The sequence below is a fragment of the Anopheles coluzzii genome, chromosome 3 (assembly GCF_943734685.1).
Source record: "Anopheles coluzzii chromosome 3, AcolN3, whole genome shotgun sequence".
Lineage (NCBI taxonomy): Eukaryota > Metazoa > Arthropoda > Insecta > Diptera > Culicidae > Anopheles > Anopheles coluzzii.
This window is the reverse complement of record NC_064671.1, coordinates 27,835,047-27,861,298: the sequence shown is the minus strand read 5'-3', so window position 1 is coordinate 27,861,298 and position 26,252 is coordinate 27,835,047. Positions and strand designations below refer to the sequence as shown.

The following is a 26,252-nucleotide window of genomic DNA, read 5'->3' as shown; positions in this document are numbered from 1 at the left end:
TCTTCTGTTCCCATTTAGATACCGAGTGTTATCGAAACTAGTTGCTATTCTCGGAAGTTTCGTACTGCGGCTATTGCTTTCAATAAGTACTATAAGAATAATGTTCCATATTAGAAAAAGAAAAAAAGGGAAAAAATCTTCAAAGTCACTTCCTTGACTTTACTTGATTTTTCAGAATACTAAAAATGGAACAAAAAAAGACATTTAGCTGTATTAAAAAGGAGTTCCTGTGTTACCAAAACACGTCACCATACCCTTTGCCGGTATGTTTTTGTTGGTAGTTCATCTTCAAAATCTCGGCCGGTTCGTAGCGTATGGGAAAGTTCGGCGGTGTTGGATACTTGTAAATACAGATACTGGAACGTTCAATGGGCCCGGTTGCTATGGTGTTCGTTTCCCGCAACGGTGCTGCAACTTGGTTGCACATCCCATTCCGTTGATATCCATTCGCACCGGGTCCGTTCCTGGCTGGATAAGTATCAGCAGCAATCGCAACAGTAGGCGGCGACATCTGCCGTTGATCTTTCACACCTATCGGTGCATTTGGGTACAGCCCTTTCGGCTGTGGGATTGCAGGGGGGGCCACCATGCGTTTTTGACGCTCCTGCTCAACACGCATCGCCTCGATCGCCTTTCGGCGGCGCGCCTCTTTGTATCGCTGGTAGCGCAAAATCTCACCCGACCGATCATCCAGCTCGCCCAAAATGGATGTGGATGAGTGCGATGATAATGATGTCGATGCACGGCTGTGGTTTGGCTTGACTGGTGAATACTGTCGACGGCCCACAATTTTCCTGCCCGTTGTCGGTACGTCCGGACAAACGTCCGCAAATAAGTCCCAAAACGTTGGGATAGGTTGCGTTCCGTCCGGAGATTTGTCCGAGCCAGGCCAGGATTTGTCAGCTGTAGCAATGGTATTGCTGTTAGGCTCGACTGCAACGGAAGAAGCTTTCCATTCCGCAGCCAATGCGTTCAATGGAAAGGATTTGTGCTCACGAACAACGCTATCCTGCGCAGTACGAGGCTCGTAGATGGAGCTCTTACGAATCGCGCCTGTACCGATAGTCTCTTCCGTAGTAGCAGGCTTTGGTTCCTGCATTTTTGTTATGTCCCATAATGGTGCGCTTTTCGCGTCTTCCGGGTGTGGCATCGGCGCATCTTGCTTAGCAATGTCCTCATCGCTACACTTCTCTTTGTTCTTCGGCACTTTTTGAATACGGATCTTAGCAAGCTGTTCTACGAGCGATTCGTCTGACGTAACCTGTGCCATTGCACTCATGGGTAAAGATTTGTCCTTACTCCCTCCAAGGCTCGTTTGGAGTGCGCTTTTCTGGCCGGTCATCTTTTTCGTATCTGCTGAAGCCGTAGCTGTCTTGCGGGAACATGTTTCTCCATCTCCGTACACCTTGAAGCCGGAGGCGAAGAGCCCCTTCTCTCCAATCGCTCCATCCTTGGACGGAAGCTTATGATAGCGACTCCGATTAACGTCAAGATCTGCGCACAAGAAAAAAATCCAAAATGGACGCCATTAATATTGTCGCAATTGATGCGCCCTAATCCAATTGTGCCAAAGCATAATACTTACCCTGCAGCGGCTTCCGCTGCTCCGTCTTTGCCGTAGTTTGATGCACCGCAGACTTGGCGGTGTCACGTGCCTTTAGTCCAAACATTTTGCCTGCCGGTGGTAGCAACACTTTCTTCGCGAAATTTCTGACCCACACACGGAAGCTGAACTGAACCACTTGACGTACTGAAAATGAATGGCTTGGCCACTGCCAACTAATTCCCCTCCGACCGGGAGGGAGAGCATTTTGCGCGGGATACTAGACGGTTACCATGGCAACGGAGTAGAATGACAGCATCTGTCCAGTCGGCTGCGGACCGGCGTACGTACGCAGCCAATGACTCTGCGTTATTGTGAGGGACAATTGGTCAGGGGTGGACAAATGGAAAGAGACAGGCATATAGCTTTGATTTTTTAATCATACCGCATGATTTGAATAATCTCCTACCATATCCAAATAATGCGCCCTGAAGTGAAACATCAGCGTGGGAAAACGCCATGCTTGCCAGGGGCCCCTGGCGCTCAAACCCAACAGCTCACGGAGCCGCACCATCCAGGCGAGCTGTTAAATACAATTCGCTCAACACGAGTTTTTAAAATCGCTGCAATATTTCACCCATTAATTGACATCATTAAGAAAAGTTGCGAACGACGCGAACCGCAGCCGAGCGGCACATCTGGCTACTTCGGCGCTAACCGTAAGCGGCAAGCGGGGTCACACCACGGCGTGGGGATGTAGAATATTTGAAACCTCATCCATGCCATCTTCCACCTCCCCCCCAAAAAAAAAAACAAGAATCTTCGCACGCACGTTCTGCGCTTGCCTTCTCTCATATTTATCATCGTACAGCGTGGCGCAGGATTAAGCGATGCCGCCCGAAATCTTTGAATTATCTTGCCAAATATCAATCCTCCCGAGCGATGTAGCCGCCTTCCTCCCCACACGGACGGACAACGCACTGTCCGGTGACACGCGGCGTACCGCCCGCTTTTAAGCCACGAGAATGTCTGAACTGATCGCCACCATAGAGTCGAGGCGCGGGGTTAGTTCGGTGTTTGTGAAAATGGATTATGGAATGTGTGTTCTGGGCGCGTTCGTAAGGGCGCCTTTTGGCAGGCGGCTGGAACTGGCGAAGCGGACAGACAGGTTTCGGCACCGGTGCCGAGCATATCGTACGCTCTGCTAATCGCCGTCCATTAGTTTCATGGCATGGAGGCTCGAACCAATTATCGATTATGGTTATTAATCGAAACCGATTTAGTGCGAATCGGATTGGAAGTGCCAACTTTTTAAACTCGAGCAAACGAGGGGATGTTGTGTGGATGAGAGTTTCATCCAACGCTAGGAAAGAATGAAGTCTGGTATGCTAGGAACGCTCTCCTTGTATCCCCTTCTGTTCGAACTAGCCAACTGGCACCTAGAACGATAACGGGGCTCGCGCGGACGAGATCTCAATTTTTTTGGTTGTCGGAAAAAATTCAACTAGCACGAACTTGCCAGAGTTTAACAATCTCGTCGTCGTCGTCGCCGTCCGTCGGTATGCTGGTCGGTCCAGCATCTATCTACAGTGCGCAAGTCTTTACGCGGGCACGGCGCTCCGTGACAACATTAGATTAATCATTGTGGCAATCGGAACGACGGCGACGGCGACGGCAGTAGATGATATTGATTGATTGTGGCCATCGCGTTTCCAGTGCGTTCGAGTGTGTGTGTGTGTCGTAGTCGACGAGAGCCAAAACCAAAACCAGCACAGCACTATCGTGCACATAGGCGGCCGGGCATGGAGTCTTGCCCGGTCCATGCTTGGGTACGTAAGCGTTCGCGGGATCCCCCGACAAGGCGCTTGTAAATATCAATAATCGTGACGCGTACGATGAGTGGAAAAAACGCAGCAGGATAGCATTTTTCGAATGCCTTCCGCCATCGCGTATGGGCGCGCGCGCGCATCCGCGGCCTTTGAGATTTCGGTTCTCGGTAGAACGTGGTCCGGTGTCTGATGAAGGTTTTGTTGCGCTCCTGCTCGTCACACACACACACATCGATCAACATACTACACTTTCGAACGCTGCACACCTTTCCTACGGTAAGAATGTGTAATGCTGCAACAGAAACGGTTTAGAACATTGTACTATGGATGTTGGGTTTAAATGTAAATTTGCTCCCAACGAGCGCATCCCTTACCGCTTGGTGACAGTTCACACCTTACACGCGCACTTACCGCACTGTTTTGTAGCAATTAAAATTTTACATATTTTAATTAATACCTTACCGTTTCACCGTTGCATTGCTTCCCTGTTTTTTTCGTAACAGCACGCCGCCAGCCCATTAAAAATTGATTCCCGCTTCGTTATGCACCAGTACCAGCAGCACCATGCGACGGCGGCAAATCTCTTTCAACTTGCAACCACGACGCGTTAAATAGGAACCCCGCGGGTCGTCCGACCAGCAGCAACGGGACAAGGTCAACAAGACAAGGGCACTCCCGCGCGACACAATGGGACACCGATGCCAGCCAGGACGCGGTATCTCACTTTGCGCTGCTGGTTCCTTTCGCTTGCTGGTGTCACCGCACCGCACAACCTCGATGGTTGGAGCGATTCGGCTACTTTCGATCGCTGGCTATTGCGAATCGTCCCGGATCGCACCGTGCACCATTCCCTTGCCATACGTACCCGTGCGCGGGCACCGTGTTTCGCCTGCGTCTATCTTCACCACTATCTATTTATCTGCGATTTGGTGTGTATGTTTTCGCTTTTTTTTTCGCTCGAGAATCATCGAAACCCGGGAACGGCGCGACTCAAAGTGTTCGGAGGGCGCGCGAGCATTCTCCCGCTCTCTCTCTCTCTTACTCTCAGGTCGATCCAGTCGTTTTAGTTTGTGTTTCGCTGTTTCTTGTACTTCATCCCAGAACTGGTGAAGAGCAAGAGTGTGGGAAAAGTCGCAGCCTTTTTGAGACCGATGCCGCCACCATACGGAACCATGTTCCGATTGACTCGACAAAACGCGAACCCGGCGAACGGCGTGCAGGAAAGGCTACGGGAGGCTACGGAATGAACGAAGGACTTCTTTAGCGAGCGACTCAGTTTTTTGTATACACACACTATGTTTCCTTCCCGTTTCAAACAGTGTCATACATACCTCGCCTTGGTCGCCTTTTAGTCGTTTTCGAGTTTGGGCACAACACACCGATGGGTTCTTCTTCATTCCTCCACTGCTTATCCTCGCCTGCGCTCGGGAAATGGTTGTGTCCCATTTAATTGACCGTGCGAAAACGAGAAAAATTACTACGAAAAATGCCGAAAATATAATTCCCGCCGGTCGATTTGCAATAAATAACAACGTGACGACGATAAGTATCGATACGAACGGTTGTTTGGAAGTTTGGAGCGCTGCTTCTTCGCGGTTTGTTCTAGCAGGTTTTATTTGTGCGGTTCGGTAGACGATTGGGTTTGGGATTGCATGCTTTAGCTTGCGGATGCTACTATGATGGATTTTTATAGAACAATTTACTATTGTTGCGTGGTGCTTTCCGTTGATTCGAACAAGATACAGAATTTCTGGAAGGACAGTAAACAGTGAGTTGATATATTGCAATGAAGCAGATATTAAAAGTAAACTATGTTTGTACACACTGGGACACTAGACTCATGTAGAGTATTAGTAAATTTTATCATCTTGTAACACGATGAACTATTTATTAAAGTTTTCCGTACACTTTCGCTTCCTCCAACACTAGACGCGCCACAACGTAAACAAACGCGAAACCTGCTTGACAACATGGTCGAAGAATGCGCTCCGCCTGACATTTGGCTACCGGGCGACTACGTTCAGCTGTCAAACTGACCGTTTAAATTTCAGTGCTCACCGTTACAATCTCAGCCCTTATCCGAAATGTGTTATCTTGGGTGGGTAAAAATTTATCTTGCTCGTGTGTTTGTTTCCCATGAAGCACTCCTCCGTCAAAACGCTCGTAAATAACAGCACATCCTTCCCACCGGACTGTCTAACCGTGGTGATCCAAGCAAGAGTTAACCGAAACAATCGTTGGAGCTCATTAGAATAAACGATGCACGGCTATGCCAGTGTCCCATACAGCACACAATTTCGGAAGGAACTGGACCTTCGTTGTCTAATCTTTGTTGCACCTTTGCTGGAACCCAACAAAAAAAACCAGTCGCAGGCAAGATTTAGGACTCTCCATCGACTCCATGGTGCCATTTATCTGTGGCACAGACTTAAATTCCGGCTCACTCTCGATCGAAACTGGAGGGTGACTTATTGATTTCATCGATCGGGGTCTGCCACCAATAAACTTGACATGGGGGTTTTGTTTTGTTTCGTCGTTCGCTCGATCGGCCCAACACGCCTGCGAAGCATTGCAGTGCCTTTTGTGGACCGGGATTGATCATGTGCGGTGTGATCGAATCAGCTGTGCCATTGGGCCCGAACTGAGCTGAGCGGTGGAAATACATTAACATTTGGCTCTAATTAAAAACCACTAGCGTCAGCTTTCGGTAGATATTAGCCTCGTCGCAGTATCAAAACCGAGACCTGAGGAAATAAATCACACAACGCAGAGGGAACGCTCAACAATGACGAATTGCTGTGTGACTGCAGAGCCGCAACACACAAATAGCTTATTTTTAGCCGTATGTAGAGCTACTTCCAGGCAGCATATTAATTCCGGCAGACCTTTTTCGTTCGGCGCTCACCCAAGAAATGTAATAGGCAGTTCGTCTTTGTGTGTCTTTGTAGGGCGCCACCAGAAACTAAACTGCTTGTTTGCGGGGCGGGGACAAGACAAATATCGTCACATATGTTGCACGACGTCGTTGTCCTGCACACACACACACACACACACACACACACAATGCTCTTCCGTCCTTCCCTGATGCTCATTTAATTATCGGTGCAATATTTCACTGGAATAAAGCACTTTGTTGGTGAGAAGCTGTTCCCAAACGGTGTACCCCAATTGCCAGCACGAAATCAGTTGTACTGAGCGCCAAATAAATCACGCGTAGGGCGATCACTTCATGGGCGAACAGGGTTTCTAAGCGAGGAATGGGGAACCGAACAGCCCAGATCTTGCAGGCCCAGAGATTTCACAGGCTTCCAGCTGAGCGTTCCAGTCCACCCGCAGCAAATCAATAAATTCCTAGTAAATTGTCAATAAATTCATAAACATCATTAATTACATAATTTAAATATTTCGTTCGTGTCCACCGTTGGCGGGTATTCGAATGGTTCGAAGACATCGCCGGGAGCATCGCTGTGGATGTGTACCACCATACAGACACACGCATCAAACATTCGATTTCCTTCTAGCCGACGAGTTCGAAGAAATCTGACCAAAATGTATGTCCCGATCAGCTAGCATCAATGCCCAATTCCACTGACCGTGGCGTTATCTACGAAATAGATCACCGTCGGCGGCCGATCTGGAATCTGTAAGATCAATGGACCGATCGGGCGCTTTTGGGACTATGGTTTGGGAGACGCCTGCACTCCTGATCCTATGGGCACAGGCAAACGGGCACGAAGATGAACGAGTTAGACCAAGATAAATGATGTCGCCACCACTATTTACCAGGAAAAATCGATCGATACGGTGCACCCCGATAGAAGTTATGGTTCTTGTGCGTTTTCTAGATACAGTATTGTGATCTTCCACTTCCTAGAATTGGGAAGGCGTTGTACTATTCGGCTGTAGAGGTGGCTTTTTTCTATTCTCCTTGCAAAACTTCTTTAAAATCCCCGAATGGCTCTATTTCCGTTCGCATGTAAGTCAGCCAAAAGCCTACGCCGAATGCAACGCAAACCACAATCACAGCATCGATCGATTGTGTCGATCGTGTCTAATTTAGAGACATGTGTGTCTAATAAGTTTCGATGGTCATTATCATAAACGCGTTTAGCCTATTCCATGGAAACCTGCTCCTTTCCTCCTGGGCGGAGGTTTCCTGGGCAGTTGGAAGAACACGATCGGAGGCAACAACCTGAAGGAGGTTAAAACAAACAAAGCACGCCAAACAAACAATACGGTAGAGGAGAGGCCACGAGTAGGAAGAGGTTAGCCAAGAGCAAAGGAACCACAAAGAGAGAAGGCTTGGCAACGTGACGGGCTTGGTGTCTTGATCTAATAAATCATCCACCGTGGAAAGGAGAAAAAAAAGATGCGATCCAGTAGGGATGGGAGTGTAAGAGGGCCGTAAATAAGGGAGCTATCAGGCGCTGTTCTTAAACGACTTGCATACAAAACTACAAACTTCTTCACACGGGGTAGTTTGGGTAGTTCTCTTCTAGCGAACGTTTCCTAGAGCTGAACACGCTGGGAAGTGGAAAGCAGCGGATTGTAAAAAAGGCACAGCAGATTCGATTAAAGGAACGAGGAAAAAAAAAAGAACAACACCCCTAAACAGGAATTTACGAAAAAAGACATCGCACCCGTGTGGTAGCCTCGATCGCGGTGAACCGTGTGACTAAATGAGGACATGAATCGACTGCAAATGGGTCATAAATTTCAGCCCGTTGTTTCTCGGTTGTGGCTCATGCTCCTACAGCCCGAAATGAGCGGGATGAGCGCGCGAGGGTCTCGTGATCCAGGCAAAACCCCTCCAAAACCCACAACAGTGGTTAGCGTTTTTTTTTATTGTGGGGCCAGACAGTACAAAAACGCGCACACAAAAGCGTTCGATCGATCGGTTATTAATTGATATTTATGCGATTCGATATCAAGTAGCTGAAGCTGGGCGCTTTTTTCCCTGGAACCTGCTCCAATCGGTGGGAGCGACTCGTGGTTTTGGAGCAGATTCGCATAAATCACCCTCTGTAGATCCCAACTGGGTGGACGTTTTTCAAATTTTGGATGGGCATTAGCGTTTGGAGGTTATGGTATGGACATCAGACAAAAAGGATCTTTTGTGTGAAAATGGTTGCAAAACAACTGGATAAAGCTATTACCAGTAAGAAGTGGGAGAAATTATTACCAAGGTTTTACACGCGAATAAATCATACTAAACTATGAAAGAAGGGCCCTTCCTCCAGGCAGGACCAAACGGATCTCCGAGTGCACGACGCGCATGACGTACTGCGGCGGCTGGCGGCTTCTCGGTCGGTTGTGGAATGGGCCTGAACTAATTACATCGCAGCTCTCCCATCGGGCGGGATTTGCTGGACCGTGTCCGTACCATCACTCCATCACTTCCTGTCGGGCTAGCCGGTCGTAATGGTTGATTGTTTTCTCAAGACATTCGACAGCTCGCGCAGTCGGTAGAAATCAAAGAGCTTTCCCGAATGGCCGCTCGTTCGCGCTTTGGGGTCGCGATCGTTATCGACGTTCGCTGCTACCGGTGGCTGGCTTGCCGGTAGTGATTGCGTAATTAAATCGATTGCCCGTCATATCCCCTTCTCTTCCAGCCCCCTTTCCAGGGTAATGACTATCCCGGGCTACTCTGCAGCCCCATTACAGCGGTCGGTCGGCTTGGCAGGCGCTCGAAACGGATGCAATCCCGTCCATCCGAGCGGTGTGTCCGAGTGCCGACGTCGTGTTCCCGTTTCATCAAAAGTCCAGCCGACCGAACAAAGTGTATTTGACTTTAATCGTTAATTAATCAAAACACAATTAATTACCGCAATTACTTCCGTTTTGGTCCGGCGCTTGGTGTGGCCGGGTTCGGGTCTTGGTTGGCTGGTTTAGTTGAGTTGAGATGGGTTGGGTTTGGTTTGGGTGCAGAAACAGCATAGTTTTCGCGAACTTCAACGTACAATTCGTGTTGGTTAATATTTAATGATTTATGATACTTAGAAGTATTATAACACAGGTCTTCTTAATGAATGGGTTATGGGACATTGCGAATAACGTACGATTTGTGGTCAGCGGCAGATTTATTCTTCTTGAAGCCTTAAGGTATATCAATATCCAAAACTATTTCGATGAAGTCTACTTCAACAATCAATCCCAGTTCTCACTAATAATTTTGACAACCTCAACTCTAAGTATGTCCTCGTAATGCCTATACTCGTAATGTATCTATACTCGAGCTCTTAAATTTGATTATTTTTAAACCTATTTTGAACGAGTTCTTTTTTATATACATCAAACAATGCAACTGAAAATGCCTCCAGCATTTAATCCAAACAATCTCTTTAATCGTACCAAAGTTTAGTACTGAGTATGAGTATGAGATTGGTTTCCAATAACATTCAGCCATATATGATATTACTAGAAACCTGAAATTTTACTGAAGGTTTAGGGGTACCATAAGCCGAAGAATCCCACTTTGAGTACCAAGTGTTCCTAGTATCCAGTATTTATAGTCTCATCTGCAGCTTCGTTTGATTGCAGCATTTGATTGTACGAAAGGCAGAGTAAGAAATCTTAAAAATGCTGTCTAGAGCATAGACTATTTTCTTTACAGTAAACATCATTATATGATTGCTATGGACATAACGCGTAAATGTATGTAGTACATTTTAGGTTCACCGTTGATACGTACCACAACAATTATAAATGCAAATAACAGTTGCGAATAAAAGCGAACTAGCACATGAAACTGGTCTGGTGGTACAGTCGTCAACTGGAACGACTTAACAACATGCCCGTCATAGGTTCAAGCCCCGAATAGACCGTGCCCCCATACGTATTACTGACTATCCTTTTTGTTGCTACGGTAACAAAAAGTCACTGAAAGCCAAGCCCAATTCACTAGTGGGTACAGGCAGGCCTTGACCACCAGCAGTTGTAGTGCCAAAAAGAAGAAGAAGAAGCACATGAAACTTCAGATTAAGGTCTCTTTAGGTCGCTTATAGGAAGGTTCGCCTCTGTTTGTGGTATTAGTTTAAAGTACATGCGCCAAAATAGGCATTTACTGTTAAATTTGTCACACTTCAACATGACCATTTTCCCATGAGGATTCACCAATGTATGTGGTTTGCAAACCAAAACTCTTCACTGTATTGTTGCATATTACTGAACGCATGAATGAGCTTCATACACCACATTAAACTGTCCGCAACGCACATATCAACTCTGATTTTCGTTCCGTTTCATATTTGCCATCAAAGTTACGGCCTGCGTTTGTTACCGGAAAACATTACGCGCCAGCCGTTCCCTGGAGGGACGCGTGTGAACTCGACCCATTCGCCCACAAGCCATCGTGCCAGTCACGTTACATATCAATTACACCTCTTGACACTTCTTGCAAGCGATGAGAGGAGCTGTGGTGGGAGCAGTTGGGTTTGACAAAAATAAACCCACATGACGAGAGCCGATTTGACTGAGCGCATGCTTCTCGGGAAGACTCCCAAACCGACGTAAGTGGCTATTAAATAATGATGCTTCAACAAACAAACGAGCACGAGGGATAACGGGGGGAGGGAAAGCGTATGACAACGATCGGACACGCACGCACGCGATCGTGCTCTCACTGAACATCTGTGACGATTGCCTCAGAAACAGGCGTGTGAGTGGGGTTCCAAAAGGTGGCGTTTTCTTCCTGGGTCGTGCTAGTCACACGACACGACAAACCACCAACAAGAAGGTGTCAACTGATGAAACGACGGCGATATGATGATCGTCTTCTGCTCACACATCGAGCCCTTTAGGTGTTTTGTACCTTTCCCCACTGGTAGCTTTCACCCAAAAGGTGTCTGAGTAAGTGATGTACATCAATTTCGATTAGAATTAACAAGATACACGCGATACGGCAACTTCCCCATGAACTGCCCACGAAACGGAGGTGGAAGGGAATGGCAAATGAGGCTCATTTGTTCGGTTTGTTTAAAGCAGCACGCGATTATCCCCACGGTCGGTTGAGCCAGCTTGACGCGGCGGCTTAAGGCGGTCGGTCGGTCGGATTAATGATGGTACCGGCGCCTGGTGCGACCAAGACGACGATGTCTTCTTTAGAGCTGCTCCGGCGGAAGAGTAATCGGTTCTCGCGTGCGAAGGTTGTTTTCGTTTCAAGCTGTCGGTGTGACTTATCTTTTCATCATACACAGGGAACAAATCCTAATTGATGTTAAACATGGGCGCGAGGGGTAAACCGGGTAGAGAAAAATGAGTGTTTATCAAAGTTTTCTTGTAGTCTTTTTTAACCTGTGTACGTACGAGCTCATTTACTAAACACACTCACACACACCAATTGAGCATTACACAACCCTCCAGTGGAAGGGTATTTTAAGCGATCGATCACAACTTCTTCTTCCACTCGGTATAACTCTTTATTCTTTCGGCACAAAAAAGCCTACAGAAAGGCTACATCAACCGAGCAGAAAACACGACTAAATCGGAACTTTGCTGCTATTGTCCGGCAGGTCTTGCCCGCTATCTGCCCAACAGTAAAAGCAAAACAAATTAAAAATCGTACCACATCTTGTGCGTGGATTGCGAAAGCGGATTCCTTTTGAACTTGCGCCCCGGTACCGATTTCCGTGAAATCCACAGCCCGAACTCCTGGCAACCGAACGGCCGCTGTGGTGTGTGCCGTATTGGAGATGTTAATGATAAGCTGACCATCGGGCCGTGGACTGTATACTCAGCAGAGGGCTAAAACAAAAGGGGAAGCTGGAATAGGGAAAGCGAGTCGCGACCAAAAGGGCATCGCTTGGCCCTTGTATTGACCGCGGACCATGCGGACGGTTCATTTGCACCGTTTACCGCGATGCCATTTCGAAGGTTCGGAAGAATGGAGCGGTTTTTTTTTTTTGGTCCACCTTCCCTTGAACGCAAGATCGCGCAAAGATGGGATCCCGTGTTGTGTTGGATGCGTCCCGCACACTGGAAGAGACTGAGAAAAATGGCCGACCAAATTGAGCAAAGCGTTGGCCCGCGGGGAGATTTTCGAGTACTTTAGGAGCTCCCGTGTGCCGGAGGTGTGCCTGCAGCAAAACTCATTAAATGGAGAGTGTCCAGTTGGTCCAGTGCTGTGTCGGGGCCCTTTTTTTCTGGTTGTTCTTGCTGTCTTAACTTCGTACGCGGCACCGCCATTGGTTGAGGCAATTTTCAACCGATCGCTATTCGATCGCACAAGGTACACAGGGGGAGCCAAAAAGAGGGCGAGGGGAGGTGGAGAAAAGGCCATCGACGGACGCGTCACGAAGCGTTTGCCCCCGAGGGTCGGGCGGGTATGATGCCGCCGCCGACTTGTGTTCGACCGAATCCGACCGTTTGATGTTGGGCCGCCATGGAACTCCGTCCGAATCGCATTAGATGTAATTCGCCGTTGGGTTCTTCTCGTTTACGCTCCGCCGTTTGTTTGTAGCTGTAGGCTTTACCGAGTTCCTCTCTTCTCTCACTCCTCCCTGGTCACAAGATTCGTGGTCAGAATTTTTAGCGTGGAATGTTTTCGTGAGCAGTGTGAGAAAGTGAAGCGAAGGCTTGAGGGCTCTTTTTTGTTTTTTTTTTTCTCTCAATTTGTCGATTGTTCAATCATCTTTTGGACATACAAAATGGAGTCAGCAACATGGTAAGCGATGCTTGATATTGTTTGTGTACGTTTTCTTTCAATTTCGTCTCAACAAGTTGATTTTGCGACAACTACTAAGTGTCTGCAGTGTTTTAAGCACTCCCATGCACTGCTTATTGCATACTTTTAGGCTGCTAAAAGCACATTCCTTTCTAGAGACTTAAGAAACTCTTGGATGGAGCTTGTAAAAAACCAGCAATTGTTTCAAAATACCGGATATCAATATCAACTTACGCACACTGTACTTCACACTTCTCACACCACCAGTAAATCATTTTTTGTGTGTTCCAAAATCGCAATCCAACTCGTCCAAAAACCATCCAGAGTCGGATTAAGGGAAGGGATAATAAAAGTGACAGCAGCGCAATCCAAAGCACCATGAAACTTTTCTGAAGCACATGCATACCGGCACCATCTGAACCGCACAGTGCTGCGTAATTACACCACAATGACGGATGTATAAGTGATCTCGAGCGGATTTCAAAAACTGACAGGCTTCCGGTCTGTCCGGGCCAAGCAAAGCCAGCACTTGGCGACCCAGCTGCACAAAGGTGTTACCGCGTGACAAACACACTCGTGCATTAATATTTCAGCTATTTCAAAAGCGATTGGCCCGCCGAGCTGGCCTCAGGATTCGATTCGAGGGACCTCCGTTCGCTGGTTTGACGGGTGCGCTATTTATAATGTCGCCGAAGCATGCGGCATGCGAATCACAGAAACGGGAGAGAGTGATGATGTGTGCTGTGGCAGTGGCAGCTGAACGATAATCAATTTATTTGATTGCAAGCTTCAATTAGAGTGCGGTAAAGCGTCTGTGGCGCATCGGGGGACTGCCTGCCAGGGTACCTGGTGAGGTGGGAACCGTCGGCCCGTGCGTCGGCTGCCAAACACTCACTCCAAGCAGCGTTCCGTCGATCGTCCATCCGTAGTAGTAGTAGTAGTAGTACCGCTAAGGGCGGGAATCGAAGCATTCAATAAATTTGTGTTATTACATTTTGATTGATACATTAATTGATTGCAGGCGAATACCGCGTGTCCCGGGCCACAGCCGAAAGGTACTACAGCACGTCCCGGGATTCGACTGCTTCTCCGCGGGGTCGAGATCGCACGGATTGGCGGCTCGGTTAATGCAGTGTACACAAACATGCCGACAGAACGAACCGACAACGCCGAAGGGAGTGGAAGAGATGATAGTTGCAGAAGATGGAGTCGTACGCCACGTCGGTTTGAAATGGGAATGGTTGAAGGAACGCTTTCCCATCGAGTGGAGCTGCTTGATCAGCGTGATCAGCGAAAAGCGGAGTGTGCCGAACATTCAAATAAAGCATATTTGGGGATTACTGGAGGACAGGGAGGGTTGTATCGATTGTAGCTTTCCTGGTACAGCTCAATCAAAATTGTTAAGGTTTGTGCTAAGGGATTTGAACATGAACAGTAACAAAAAGTAAATGCAGGCAGAAAGACAGCATACCATCAGCTAAAAGGTTGAATAATATAAAACAAGCAGAAGATACAAAATGTTTAATATAAACTAATAAATTATTTAACAGAACAGTAATCCGAACAATAATGTTGAAAAATTTGGAATAAAATAAACAAAACAAAAGTCAATTATAATTTCATCAAATTTTGAAATAATGTTGTAACAAAGAGAAGTAAACAAGTTAAATGTGTAAATCAGAAGCTTTAAACTTCAAATCACAAACAAATTCTTAGTACAAATCAACCCACACGTTTATACTTGATATTTGAAAGCTTATCTCTCCCCAATCATTCGAATCGATTTAACTAGCACCAAATGCTCGTAAAACCTTTCTGAAACTACAGTCTCATTAGTGTTGTATTTATGCAAAATAGCAATGAAATCATATCATCAACCCAGCACCCGTTATTATCAGTCGGCACAAACCTAACCACTGTTAATGAAGCGCCCATTGCCGGTGTAATAGCACACCAAACACCAAATAGGACGGGAAGAACCACCGCGGAGCACATAAAACAAAACACCATCACCAACCCACCAAAGGGTACTGGGCACCCCCTTTGGTAAGCCTACCGTAGCTAGGCCGATTTTCAATTAAAACCTAGCATATCTGCACCACCTGAGGCATCCGTTTGATGTTGATGTACTGGATATGCAGCAGAACTGTATCCCGGAACTGCAACACCGTTCCTCCGGAACAGGGGGAGAAATCCCGGCAATAGCAAAAGCAAAAGCAGGGCCGACCGACTCGGCAAAATCCTCACAATCATGCACATTCGCTTTCGCACGGAGTGTGGAAGGCTTTTCCTGGCTTGCGCCTGGTATTACGCCCGGCAAAAAGTGTGGATATACCTCCCATGGGCTCGGTATCTGCAGTGGTCGGTTTTGCACTGCGGGCGAATGTTCCGTTTGCTAGCAGTAGCTAGCAGGAAGGCACTGCAGACAGACCGGAGTCTATAAATTAAAACATTGACTCCATACTGGGTTTTGCGTTTCGGTTTCGGTCCCCATCGAGTGCACACAATCGTTCGGTGGCACGTTTGATGAATGTACCTAAAGGGGGTGGTCAGAAGCTGTGGGGTCGGTAAACGGCCTTTCCGAACGGGAGCATTGCTTTGAGGGTTTGAGAAATCCGTAGCATTTTAGCCCCAGCTTATTGCCGATACTACCCCACGTCTTTTCCTCCATTTTGCATGGCTGGGAAAGGATCTTTACCGCATGGGAAGGATGGGGCAAATAATTTACACACAATTTCAATAAAGATTTCTACGTTTCCGACAGTACCGACCGCCCGCCCGCCCGGATCACTGGTACGGTTCAAAGGAGCTCGACACCGAAGAAGTCGAGCCCTGGTTCCTTTGGTTTGTTGGACGTCTTATCGAACGCACACGATCCAGCTGCAAGCGAACCGAGAGCGCCGGTGTCGGTCGGTAAAGGTACAAAAGGATTTTTGGCCCAGTATGGACAAAAGGAACGGCAGGACTCGCTAGCTTGGTTTACCCTTGCGGCTTGCTAGCCTTGGAATTATCTACCGCCGATAGTAACAAACATTATAATCTTAGTCGTCGTAGTTGGACCCATGCCCGGAATCAGTGAAGATTTCCAAACCAAGCGCAATGTCTTCCGTCTTCGATAGAATGGACCGAGTGCACCAAAGGAGAAAGAGAGAGAGAGAGCATGGTGGTTGCCTTTCCTTAGGCCTTTGAATGTTATGAGTCACACTGGGGCGGATGGAGGAAATAGTTGAAGATAATTACAAAATACTAACCCGTAGCTACTGGTGCTGCAAGCACAAACAGCAGAACTACGTACGTACGCTTTAGAGAATGCTGGGAGGGTTTTGTCTTATTAAAATATTTGCTCCTCTTCCAGCGCGTTTGCTCTAGCAGTACCGGTGGCAGAATACCATTAATGCACTGAATATGGTAAGCAGTCTTTTCCCAGTTGGAGCAAGATCCTGCCTGCTTCTGCCACAAGAGCATCCAAGAGCGCGCAGAACAACTTCGGTGTTAAATAAACCCGTTCTGTAACGAATCTTGCGGGTATTTCGTGGCTTTTGGTGAAACCGTTCAAGTACTTCCACCCACTCCGCTGGAGTGTAGTTTCCAAAACCGGGGTGGACAAAAGCGTGTGTACGTGTGGACGCTGTGCACTGCACGCTGCCCCAGGGTGAGCGAGTAATATTTCAGATCTAACACGATCATCTCTTATCTGATTCAATTGTTCTGCCGAGAAGACATGGTCAGCCGCACGCGGTTCACCGAGATTGGCGTGGTAGCCAATAGGCGGCCCGATCTGATGACTCTCTTTGCGACCCATCCCGGGCCGATCGTGTGGATATTCCAGCGCGTTCGGAGAATTTGTTTCCCGAGTGTGCTGTGTCTGCAAACTGCAAGCAAATCGCACAAAACTGCGTGCAAAGAGGAGAAGAATTACCAAACAAACGATCGGTACGAGCGATCGGGCGCAGCAGTCCCGCGGAACCCCCCCACCAGTGCTAATCGAGCAAGGCCACGCGGCGTGCAGCAGTGGTTCGTTTTGAGGGCCGTAGGATCATCAATTAAGATGTTTCACGTTGCAAAATTCCGACCGAATCTCGGAAGGTGCGAACATCTGGGATTAATAATTGTCTCCAAATACGGGTCGGGCGGAGCGAAGATAACGATCCCGAGGGCCATCGGGAGATAAGGAGCGCGTTAACGAACGCGTAATTATGACCCCTTTTAGCGTCATGCGCAAACGTTAACAGCGTACTGCTGGTTAAAATGACGAACGAAACGTGAACTGGTGGGAAGGTTAAGTTTATGATTATGAGGATACGAAAATTTATTCTTTGATCCATCCACAAATATACTGAGATTCATCGAATTCAACAAACTCTGAAGATTGATGAATCTTTGGGACATCTTTGGGAACCAGCGTGCGACATGAAAATGAGAGTGCCGATCAAGGGCGGGGTGTGTGTGTGTGTGTGCGGACATTGGTAGCAATAAAATTCAAACAAGCTCACCAAGAATGTCGGCAATTTTCCAAACACTTTCCCACGATCTAGCGAACGGTTTGGATGTATTCTGTCCAGGGAAAGAAACAGCGAGCCACAAAACTAAGACAATCTTCAGCGAAGAAGTTTGAAACACTTTGAAATCCTTCCCCCAAAATGACCCTGATATCGATTCTTCGCTTCCCAGTAACTGACCGTTTAGAAGGAGATCTGTATTCTTGGGACTTGTTTTTTTTTGTGGCCAGTCTTTACTTGCTTCGTCCTTTTGGGAAGGTGAAGAATCATCGATTTTCTGGGGACGGAAGATCCATTCAATTCCCTCAGATCTAGAGGAATTCCACGCGGAGTAACCCTGTCACCGCTCTGTGACAAAGAATAAGGCAAGTCTTTTGGCTTGGCCAAAAAGAGTTGCAGCAGTAAACAGATTTGGTTCTCATCGAATGCTTTGGGTGAGAAGATCCGCGAACCCGAACGAACGCATCGAAATCGGGTAAATTATGTGCAAAAACCATTGTTCTAACTGATGCTCCAACATCGGAACCATGGGAACGGAACTGATCGGTCGTCTTTATGAAGAAGGTGTGAGTAGAGCAGATGAGAGACAATAACCACAACCAGCCACAAACAACCTTTGATGGATGAATCATTAAGCTTTGACGATTAATTGAAGATAATCGCGGGCAAGCCACACGGATAAGCTCGATCACGTTCACGCGCCCTCTGCAGCCAGCAGCGGTGCAACATTGTCCCTTCTTTGTGTCCAACCTGTGTCCAAGAAAAGCTTCGTCCGTAAGCTAACGGGACGACTTTTTTTTCCTCTCTCTGCTGGACTTTCCAGTCCTGGACCTGGAAAACTATCCGATACCAAAGGGGTGGAGCGGTGTAATCTACCGGAGCAGAGTTCCGTAATTACTTTATTGATCCCGGTGAATGCCGATACGCATTCGTGACGTTGCTGGAAGGGGTTTTTTGTCGATATCTCCCACCCCCGGGGGTGGTGGATGGATGGATGGTGAAGATAATCGGTCGTCGCCGCGAATGTCTCTCTCCCTTAAACCAGATGAAGCTGCCATGGAGAAGGGAGGAATCATTCTAGGAATCGATGTCAAATGAAATGATTCGCGCGCATTAGTGGCGGTTGTGGCGCGGCGTTGGACGGTAGGGTAGCCGGCCGCTTGCTGGCAAATGGCGGCAACCATCAATCAGATATTTGCGATCGGAGCCCAACGGAGGAAAGCGATTTTCCTATCCGGTTTAAAGTGGCCACGTCACGAAAGGATCGATTGATCGGGTGGATGGGTTGAGTTTTTTTTTGCTGTAGTTTGATGTCTCTCTGTGGTGTGCTCACACTGTTTCCTTTCCAGTTGGAAGGCATCGCATCGGAACAGTGTCCACCGACCGTGCTTAGGAGGGATTTATTTTTTCGTCATTGCTGGTCGTAGCGATAGTTATGAAAAATATGCTGCCATGCTTGTGCACGCTTGGCTTGCTTGGCAGGAATGTCACATCTGGTTCCGTTCACAGCTAGCCGAACCGCACAGTGAAACCAGGCCGGGAGATACTATGGGATGGGTTTTTGGGAGTGATGGGAATAAAATTAAATGTATTTAATTTAGAATCGTTTTTAAAGAATAATAGCTTTACTCCCTAATTAACGTTTCTGTGTGACTTGTAAGAAATTTGTATAAAACCTTAATTTGTTTTATCTACAATTTGTGTCCACAGGGCCATCGAAAACGAGCCCCATGTTCACAACTATGTATTGTTTGATTCATCTATTGCCGGCAGGGCTTTTTTGTCTCCCGTTTCTTTGGCCACTTTCCAGGCATTTTCAGTTTTTAGACATGCAAACCATACCCAGCTCTGTCATATTATTTAATTTGATTAATTATTGAGAGTTGTTCTGATTATTTCCTGTGATGTAGCCAACACTACCGCACTGCCGTGATCGCCATAGATTGAAGGGGACATTTTTCCCGGTTCTCTTTTTTTTTGGGCTGGAGGGAACTGTAATTAGAAATATTTCATCGTCTCTAAATAATGAGCTCATTTTTTTGTCTGCGTATCGGTGAAACAAACAATTTGTTTGATTAATTGATTGAAGCTGTTCGGTTGGTATGGTTTGTGTTATAAAGCGGTGCGATTTAGTTCTATTTTTGGGTATTTTCTCGCAGCAAACTATTTCCAGATAAAACGCAAAAAAAAGTTGGCATTCTTTGCTCCAACGTGCAATAGGCTTGATCCCTGAGGGGAAAATTGCCAGACCTTTTCTCTAAACACAGCAGCAATCGATTTCAATGTTCGTAGTTGTGATCTTTTCCACTTTCACCAATTGTCAGCGAAAGTGACGCACGTCCACAGAACTGATTTGAGACGCTGACGCTTCTTTAACGCCTTTTTATACTTTTCGCTATATTTAGTGTACGGTGCATCGTCCTGACCTCCTTCCCTGATGTGAACGGAGTACTCCTGCACGTACATCTTCGCTGGGAAGTAAAAATTGAATAGTTTGAAGACGCTGTCACTGTCCCTTTTCGTATCGCATCGAAATTGTGCCTCAAACCCCACAAACTGCTGCTATACCGGTTGGATGGTGGAAGTGAGGTAAAATTAGAAAACGGTTCGATCGAATTTTCGGGGTGAGATGCAACCCATGACGCTGGGAACAACCGCGCGGATTGTCACCGATGTTCGTGTGGATCGCCCGGCACGCCGAGTGCAGCCTTTGACGATGCGAGGAATTCTGATAGGAACGCTCGGGTTGGGTCTCCCACTGGTCTAGTCAGTGTCGCTATTGTCCCTTCCCTCCACCCAGCCATAGGGCGTGAGCAAGCGGGTTGTCCACAGCAAAAGCCGTTTCGGTTGGGCGACGCATCAAAATGGACAGGTTAACCGGGAACCGGCGTAGTTAATATACTGCTCGCAGAGGCTTACGAGAAGTGGTGAAATTAAAGTGAAAGAGGATTAGTGAAAAGAAAGGATAGCAATCGTGTGGAAATATCTAAGCTAGTACCTAATTTATTCCGAATCATTTAACTAGAAAGAACTTTGAAGTTTAGAGCTCTACATAGTCAATATTCATCCTGTTGAGATTCCAACGTTCTTATGCATTGAAATAAAGCACATCAGTCACCTGAACTGATTAGATACTGAAGTATTTATGAATGGCAAATTGGCACAGTGCGATGGTCAATTATCACTCCATCGTCTGTCATATTGCAATTATTTCCATTCTTTTGAATTCTTTTGAATTCTGAATAATGTAGCACGTGATAACAGTTGATGATTTCAAGAATATCATGTAGTGGTTTTATGATTCTTAATGTCCACTTTATGCTGTTTGGAAATAACATGCGTCAGACTCAGATTTCCTAAAGTCTAAATTTTCTGGAGTTAGTTCTCCCTTGGTCCAACTCTTAAAGATAATGAAATTCTGACTAGTAACTCCGACTAGCTTACATTTTGACTCTGAAAAGACTCTCTATCTCTAGAAACTATTGAACATTCATTTTAGTTGGTACCAAAGTCTATATGTTGCTGCTAACAAAAGATCACCTTTCATTCACCACCCCAGCACCAAAATTAGGAGCTCAATTCATTATAAAGCATCACATCACGCGTCACTCCATTTGCCTGGTTTAATTGTGTTTTAATTTTGGTCCCTTTCCCTATCCAGATCGGTACCGAGCGCCCAATCCCGGAGACTGTCAACATAATTCAGTGTTAAGCGAGCCGTTTATCTTCATCACAACGAGTCGTACGAAGACTCGTTCCGTGCCGGCACTTCAACATCTCACGTGCGCCAGCACCGTTCATTCATCGTTCCGCCGATCTTCCGCCAAGGTTTGTCGACAGCCGGAGGTTTAGGCTACAAATAGCCGCAGTAATCGGTCGTCTAAGGTTGATCGGTTCGGGCTAAGTTTTTCCTCCTTCAGTGCCTCTCCCACCACGTGCCCGTGGAAAAGTGGTGGAAAATTATCCAACAATCAATCCCCGTCCTCCAGCCCACTTCCCGCCAAGGGGAGCACAGTATGCGCGTTCATTTGTTTCTCTAGCTGTCTAGTGAGCTAACGCGCACGGCGAACGGCTTTTCCCCGTTTCATTACGGTGTGTTTGCGTGTGACTTTAGCGTCAGCTGACTTTCACCGCGGCATAAATTGCGGCCGCCGCCGGGACGACAACAACGACGCTGTTGTCGTTGTTGTTTTTGTCCCCGGGACTGATGGCTGGTGTGCGATGTGGTGTGTAGATTCGTGTCCCTTCCGATAACGTTGCATTGGCGGTTGGGCCCTCGGCAGAAAAGCAGCAGCACACAGTTTCTTAAGCGGGTATTGTATTGTTTGTCTAGCATCACTTTCACATTGTAGCACGCAAAACGGCATGGGAAGAGAAGAACGGGAAAGTCGCGTGCGCCGAGGCTGCGCTGAGGCAATGATACTATTTGGGTGTAGTTTTAATGTTCTTGCCAGCGTGCAGTACCCGCAACCGCATCCGACCGACTCCATCCAGGGTTGGAAGTGTGTCGTTGGTTGAAGTGTGGGGTTGAAGTGTGTGTGTGTGTTTTTTTTACCCACTCGCTATTTATAAGCCGGATGACAATTACCTTTACTTCGGTACAAACATAGAAGAAGACATTCTCGATCGGGAACTGAAATAGAATAGTGTGATGAGGTCACACGTGGCAGCAGTGAAAGGAGAGCCCCGAAAATCCAACCGTTACGATACAAAACGCAAACAACAACAAACACGGGCTATAGGGGAAGACCGCAAAACAACGGAGGACCTCTGGATACAGGGATCCCCATAGTGAAGCAATGAGCCAAGGCGGGTGAGTGGTGCGTAAAACTGTTATTTTGTCATTGGAAAGCGAAAACAAAACCGCTATGGTAGGTTGTAAATCAAGTAGGTAGAAATTATTAGTATGCAGCAAAAGTAAAATAGAACATTCGACTAAAAACCTCCCACTAACGCAAACCGAACGCCCAATTTACGACTTCTGGGGATGCAGTCGGGATGCATCACCGCAGGCCCGGGTAGTTAACGAGTTTTCCGATAATCACGGGGTTTTCGGGGTTCCCTCGGGACCTTCGAAAAAGGTCTGCGTGCGAGCGTGCGGACCTATGGCATAGGCCACCAGGGGTGAAGGACGGAGTCCCTACTTAACTATTGTTGACTTTGTGAGGTGATAATTGGTCTAGTTTATGGATTGGGATCTCCGGTTTCCGAGGAATCGATCAGTGGTGATACCGTCGTAAACAATGAGCACTGTTCTGGTTGGATGAATTGGATGAGGCAGAGCTCCAAAACGAAGACATCTTCGCCCCAGCAGCTAATACACTAAATAGCTTTCTCGGAACCTCCTAAAGCAGAAACACATAAACTTTATGGATGATAATTCGTTGATCATCTTTTTGTTGAACAAAAAACAGAAAAAACGCAGTCGACAGCAATTATGGACCGTTAAAACTGCCCATCATCGTTGCTGAATATTTATCGTTCTGACAGCAACCTGCAACCTGGGGTGTTTGTACACAGATGTCGCCCAGTCAACGGGAAGTCACCGAGATCGTTCCCTCCATTTGTTGCAAACAGTGCAGGTTGATCCTTGCGAAAACAATGACACAAAACTAAGCATAGCAAAACACAAAACAAGAGGATGTATGACAACAACAACAAAAAAAGAGCAGCTTTGGGGAAAACGCGTGTCTTCGGTTGCCACCTGGCCACCACCGCCGAGTATTGATGTCGTTTTTTTTTTTTGTACGAATGATCACTCAAAGGCTTAAAAACGGCAAACGCTGTGCGCGTCGCTATCGACGATCGGAAGTCATCCGGATCACTTTCGACTGGAGTAGGATGGATGTTGGAGGGAGCTAGAGTGCAGGAGTAGAAACGGCTAACCTACTGAATTGCAAAGCAGACTGGCCACGCGCAACAACACCCATACACACGGGGCAGCAGTGTGTCTTGCGGGCGCTGGAGTAGACTGCGAAACGTGAATGTCACAACAATTGAACCGACCGGGCACCTTTTTCCGAGGAGGACTCGGAATTGAGAATTCATTGTCGATTGCACATCTTAAGCTGCCATCCGTTGCATTTTTTTTTTCTGCTGCATCCTTGCACCAAGCTGCCTTTCCACTTTGTTCTCCCGTTTTGCTTGGATGGATCGGTTTGTGGTGCCGCCGATGATGACAGCACTACACGATCATATCATGCGTGCATAAGTAACGGTGTCATTATGCTCATAGAAACGGGCGGAAGCGAAGGTCGAATCAATTATTTATGAGCACCAGCCGCAAACGTTGCAAATGCTCATTCTGTGCAAATAAAAATGGAAATACATTCTGCGGGGTGAAGGTAGTACACAAAAAAAAAAAACCAGCCAAGTCCTGTTGAATGATGTGAGTTGAGCGACGTTTTAATTTTGTCTGTTTTCCACCAGTGGTGTTCAAGGAGTGTTTAGAATGCTAGCGAAAGGAGGTGGTGCTTTTCAATTGTGGATTGAATTTGAATTTCTTAATGATATGAGGAAGAAGTCAGATGGTTGAGAAAGTACATCCGGAGATAATGTCGTTATTTAGTAGAGTAGAGTACAATTACAACTACAGTACAACTCACCATTGCACATTGGGCAAACGCCTGTATAAAAATCAAAAAACCAACTTCATCGCAGGTTAACACCATAATCATTTTCTTAAAATAGATACTTAAACTTAGTTGAAACCAAAATATTTCACTTTTTTATCTTAAACTTATTGAGATATAGGCCATCAAAGTGTAAGCTTTGTGTTTTTTGTGCCAAATTGGAGCTATTTTTCGACCGAACATAAACCATCATATTTTAGTATATGATGCTAAGATTTTGATAATCAATGTGTCGTTGGAAAGGGTTTTTTGTCATACTTTGATGTTATGTTTGAATATTTTACAAAAACTTGTTTTTAAAGTTCATAAATGATTGAAAACCAAACATCACTGCTGAATTTTTGGATATTTTCATTTTGGAGAGCGATTTTTTTTTTATGATTCAACTCGATTTCACTCGTGAGTTGTATATTATAAGAAAGATCAACATTTTTCCTACATTTGGTCGTTAAAATTAGCTGCGACCATCTGCGACCCCGAAAATTATTAAACTTTTTCTTGAAAATAGCGCGAGCGATTTTGACGTGTTGTTGTATGAGCCATTAACCACCAGTATCCAACTACTGGTCATAAATGGGAACTTGAAACAAACAGGCAAAAAACAAAGCTGAAGAGAGGAAAACAGTTTAAAAAAGGTCGTAAGATAGGAATCAGCTCTTTTCCAAACAAACCATAAAAAACACAACTTTTTTAGCGCGTAATACTTTAAAAATTCAAATTCAGTCAGAAACTTATTCCACCTTCATTTTAATTCCTAACACTTACTGTTGATGCTGTTAACTGATACGCAATAATGCAATGTTGTGAGCGATAATTATTAAGTTTTATTCGCTGTCTTGACGATTTTAGTGTAGGACTACCCTGTATAGTAAGAACAATTGTATTGAATGAAGAAAAACTGCAATAGCACGAGGAATTGATTTTCATCCCGGCGTTTGTATGGCCTTTGCCCACTGTGCATTGTTATTATGTGAGTGTAAAGGAAATATGAAAAGATAGATTAGTATTACAATCCATAAAAACATAAACTAGCATTGGAATAGATAAAAGAGTTCAATGAATGAACAAGTAAAGCGGGTAACTAATAATAAAGTACATAATATGCACGAAAAAGGAGAAATACAATTGAACAATTGATTGGATTTAATAGCAAAAAAAAAACAGCAAAAGAGAGAACTAAACGAAAGTATGAATGAAATAATAATTAAAAAAATACATAAAATGTTTAGATCAATGATTTTCACAGAAAAAAAACATTTATACTTCAATTTTTATGATGTTACAATTAAAGATTCCCACAAAACTCTGTTTTTATTATTGGAATGTGACGAATTCCAGACATCTAAAACAACTCCCAAATTAGTAGCGACTTTTTTAACCTTTATTAATCGACCGAGGGGGGTCGAAAAAAAATCCCATCTTTCAGACATGCACGAAAAGTAATGATGACATCCAAAGAGAAAGATGTCTCTAAACGTGTTGCCAGCATTCAGTAGCCTGGAGATTTCCCTCCCTACTGCGCCCTAGTCTGCCAGGGCTGCCATAATGATGAATGCCGGAAAGGTTGTGAAATATGCCTATAATTAATTTATGATGTCCCTAAAAGCGTCTGGTTGGCATATCTGCTGTACGTGGTGTTTGTGTTCCTACTAAAAATGCAGCTGTTTGACAACAACAAAAAAAGGCAGGCAGGATCAGTAACAAAATAAAAACCAAAAAAGAAAGAGACAAGGAAAATATGACACAAATATGTAATGAAAACCATTTTCCACGAAGCACTGGGAAGGAAGGAAAAAGAAACGCTTTCCACGGGCAATTTTTCTATCAGGAGTTTTCCACCTGGAGTGTGTGTGTGTGTGTGTGTGTGGCGCTATATCCCCAAACCTACTCCCACGAGCACGAGCCGCACAAAGCTCGTTTCCCCTCCAATCACAGTACAACCGAACCGAACCGAGAAAGATACAGCAAATGGATACGCAGCAGAAAAGCGTACGTACGGACGCGCTGGTATGTTTGGTTGGTATTTTTAATGAAACTTATCAAATATTCCAGAGTTAGTAATAATTTTTCTCACCGCTGTACCGCACA

At 46.0% G+C, this 26,252-nt stretch overlaps 1 protein-coding gene across 1 annotated transcript; it reads right to left on the bottom strand.

The window, feature by feature from the left end:
• Positions 1 to 15: 15 nt before the first annotated feature.
• On the bottom strand, positions 16 to 1,925 carry LOC120957519 (uncharacterized). Its single transcript, XM_040379766.2, has 3 exons — positions 1,586 to 1,925; positions 255 to 1,494; positions 16 to 179 (listed from the first exon to the last, which is right to left on the bottom strand). Exons 1-3 carry the CDS (start codon positions 1,668 to 1,670, stop codon positions 146 to 148), a joined length of 1,359 nt encoding a protein of 452 aa, XP_040235700.2. The 5' UTR covers positions 1,671 to 1,925; the 3' UTR covers positions 16 to 145.
• Positions 1,926 to 26,252: the final 24,327 nt, after the last annotated feature.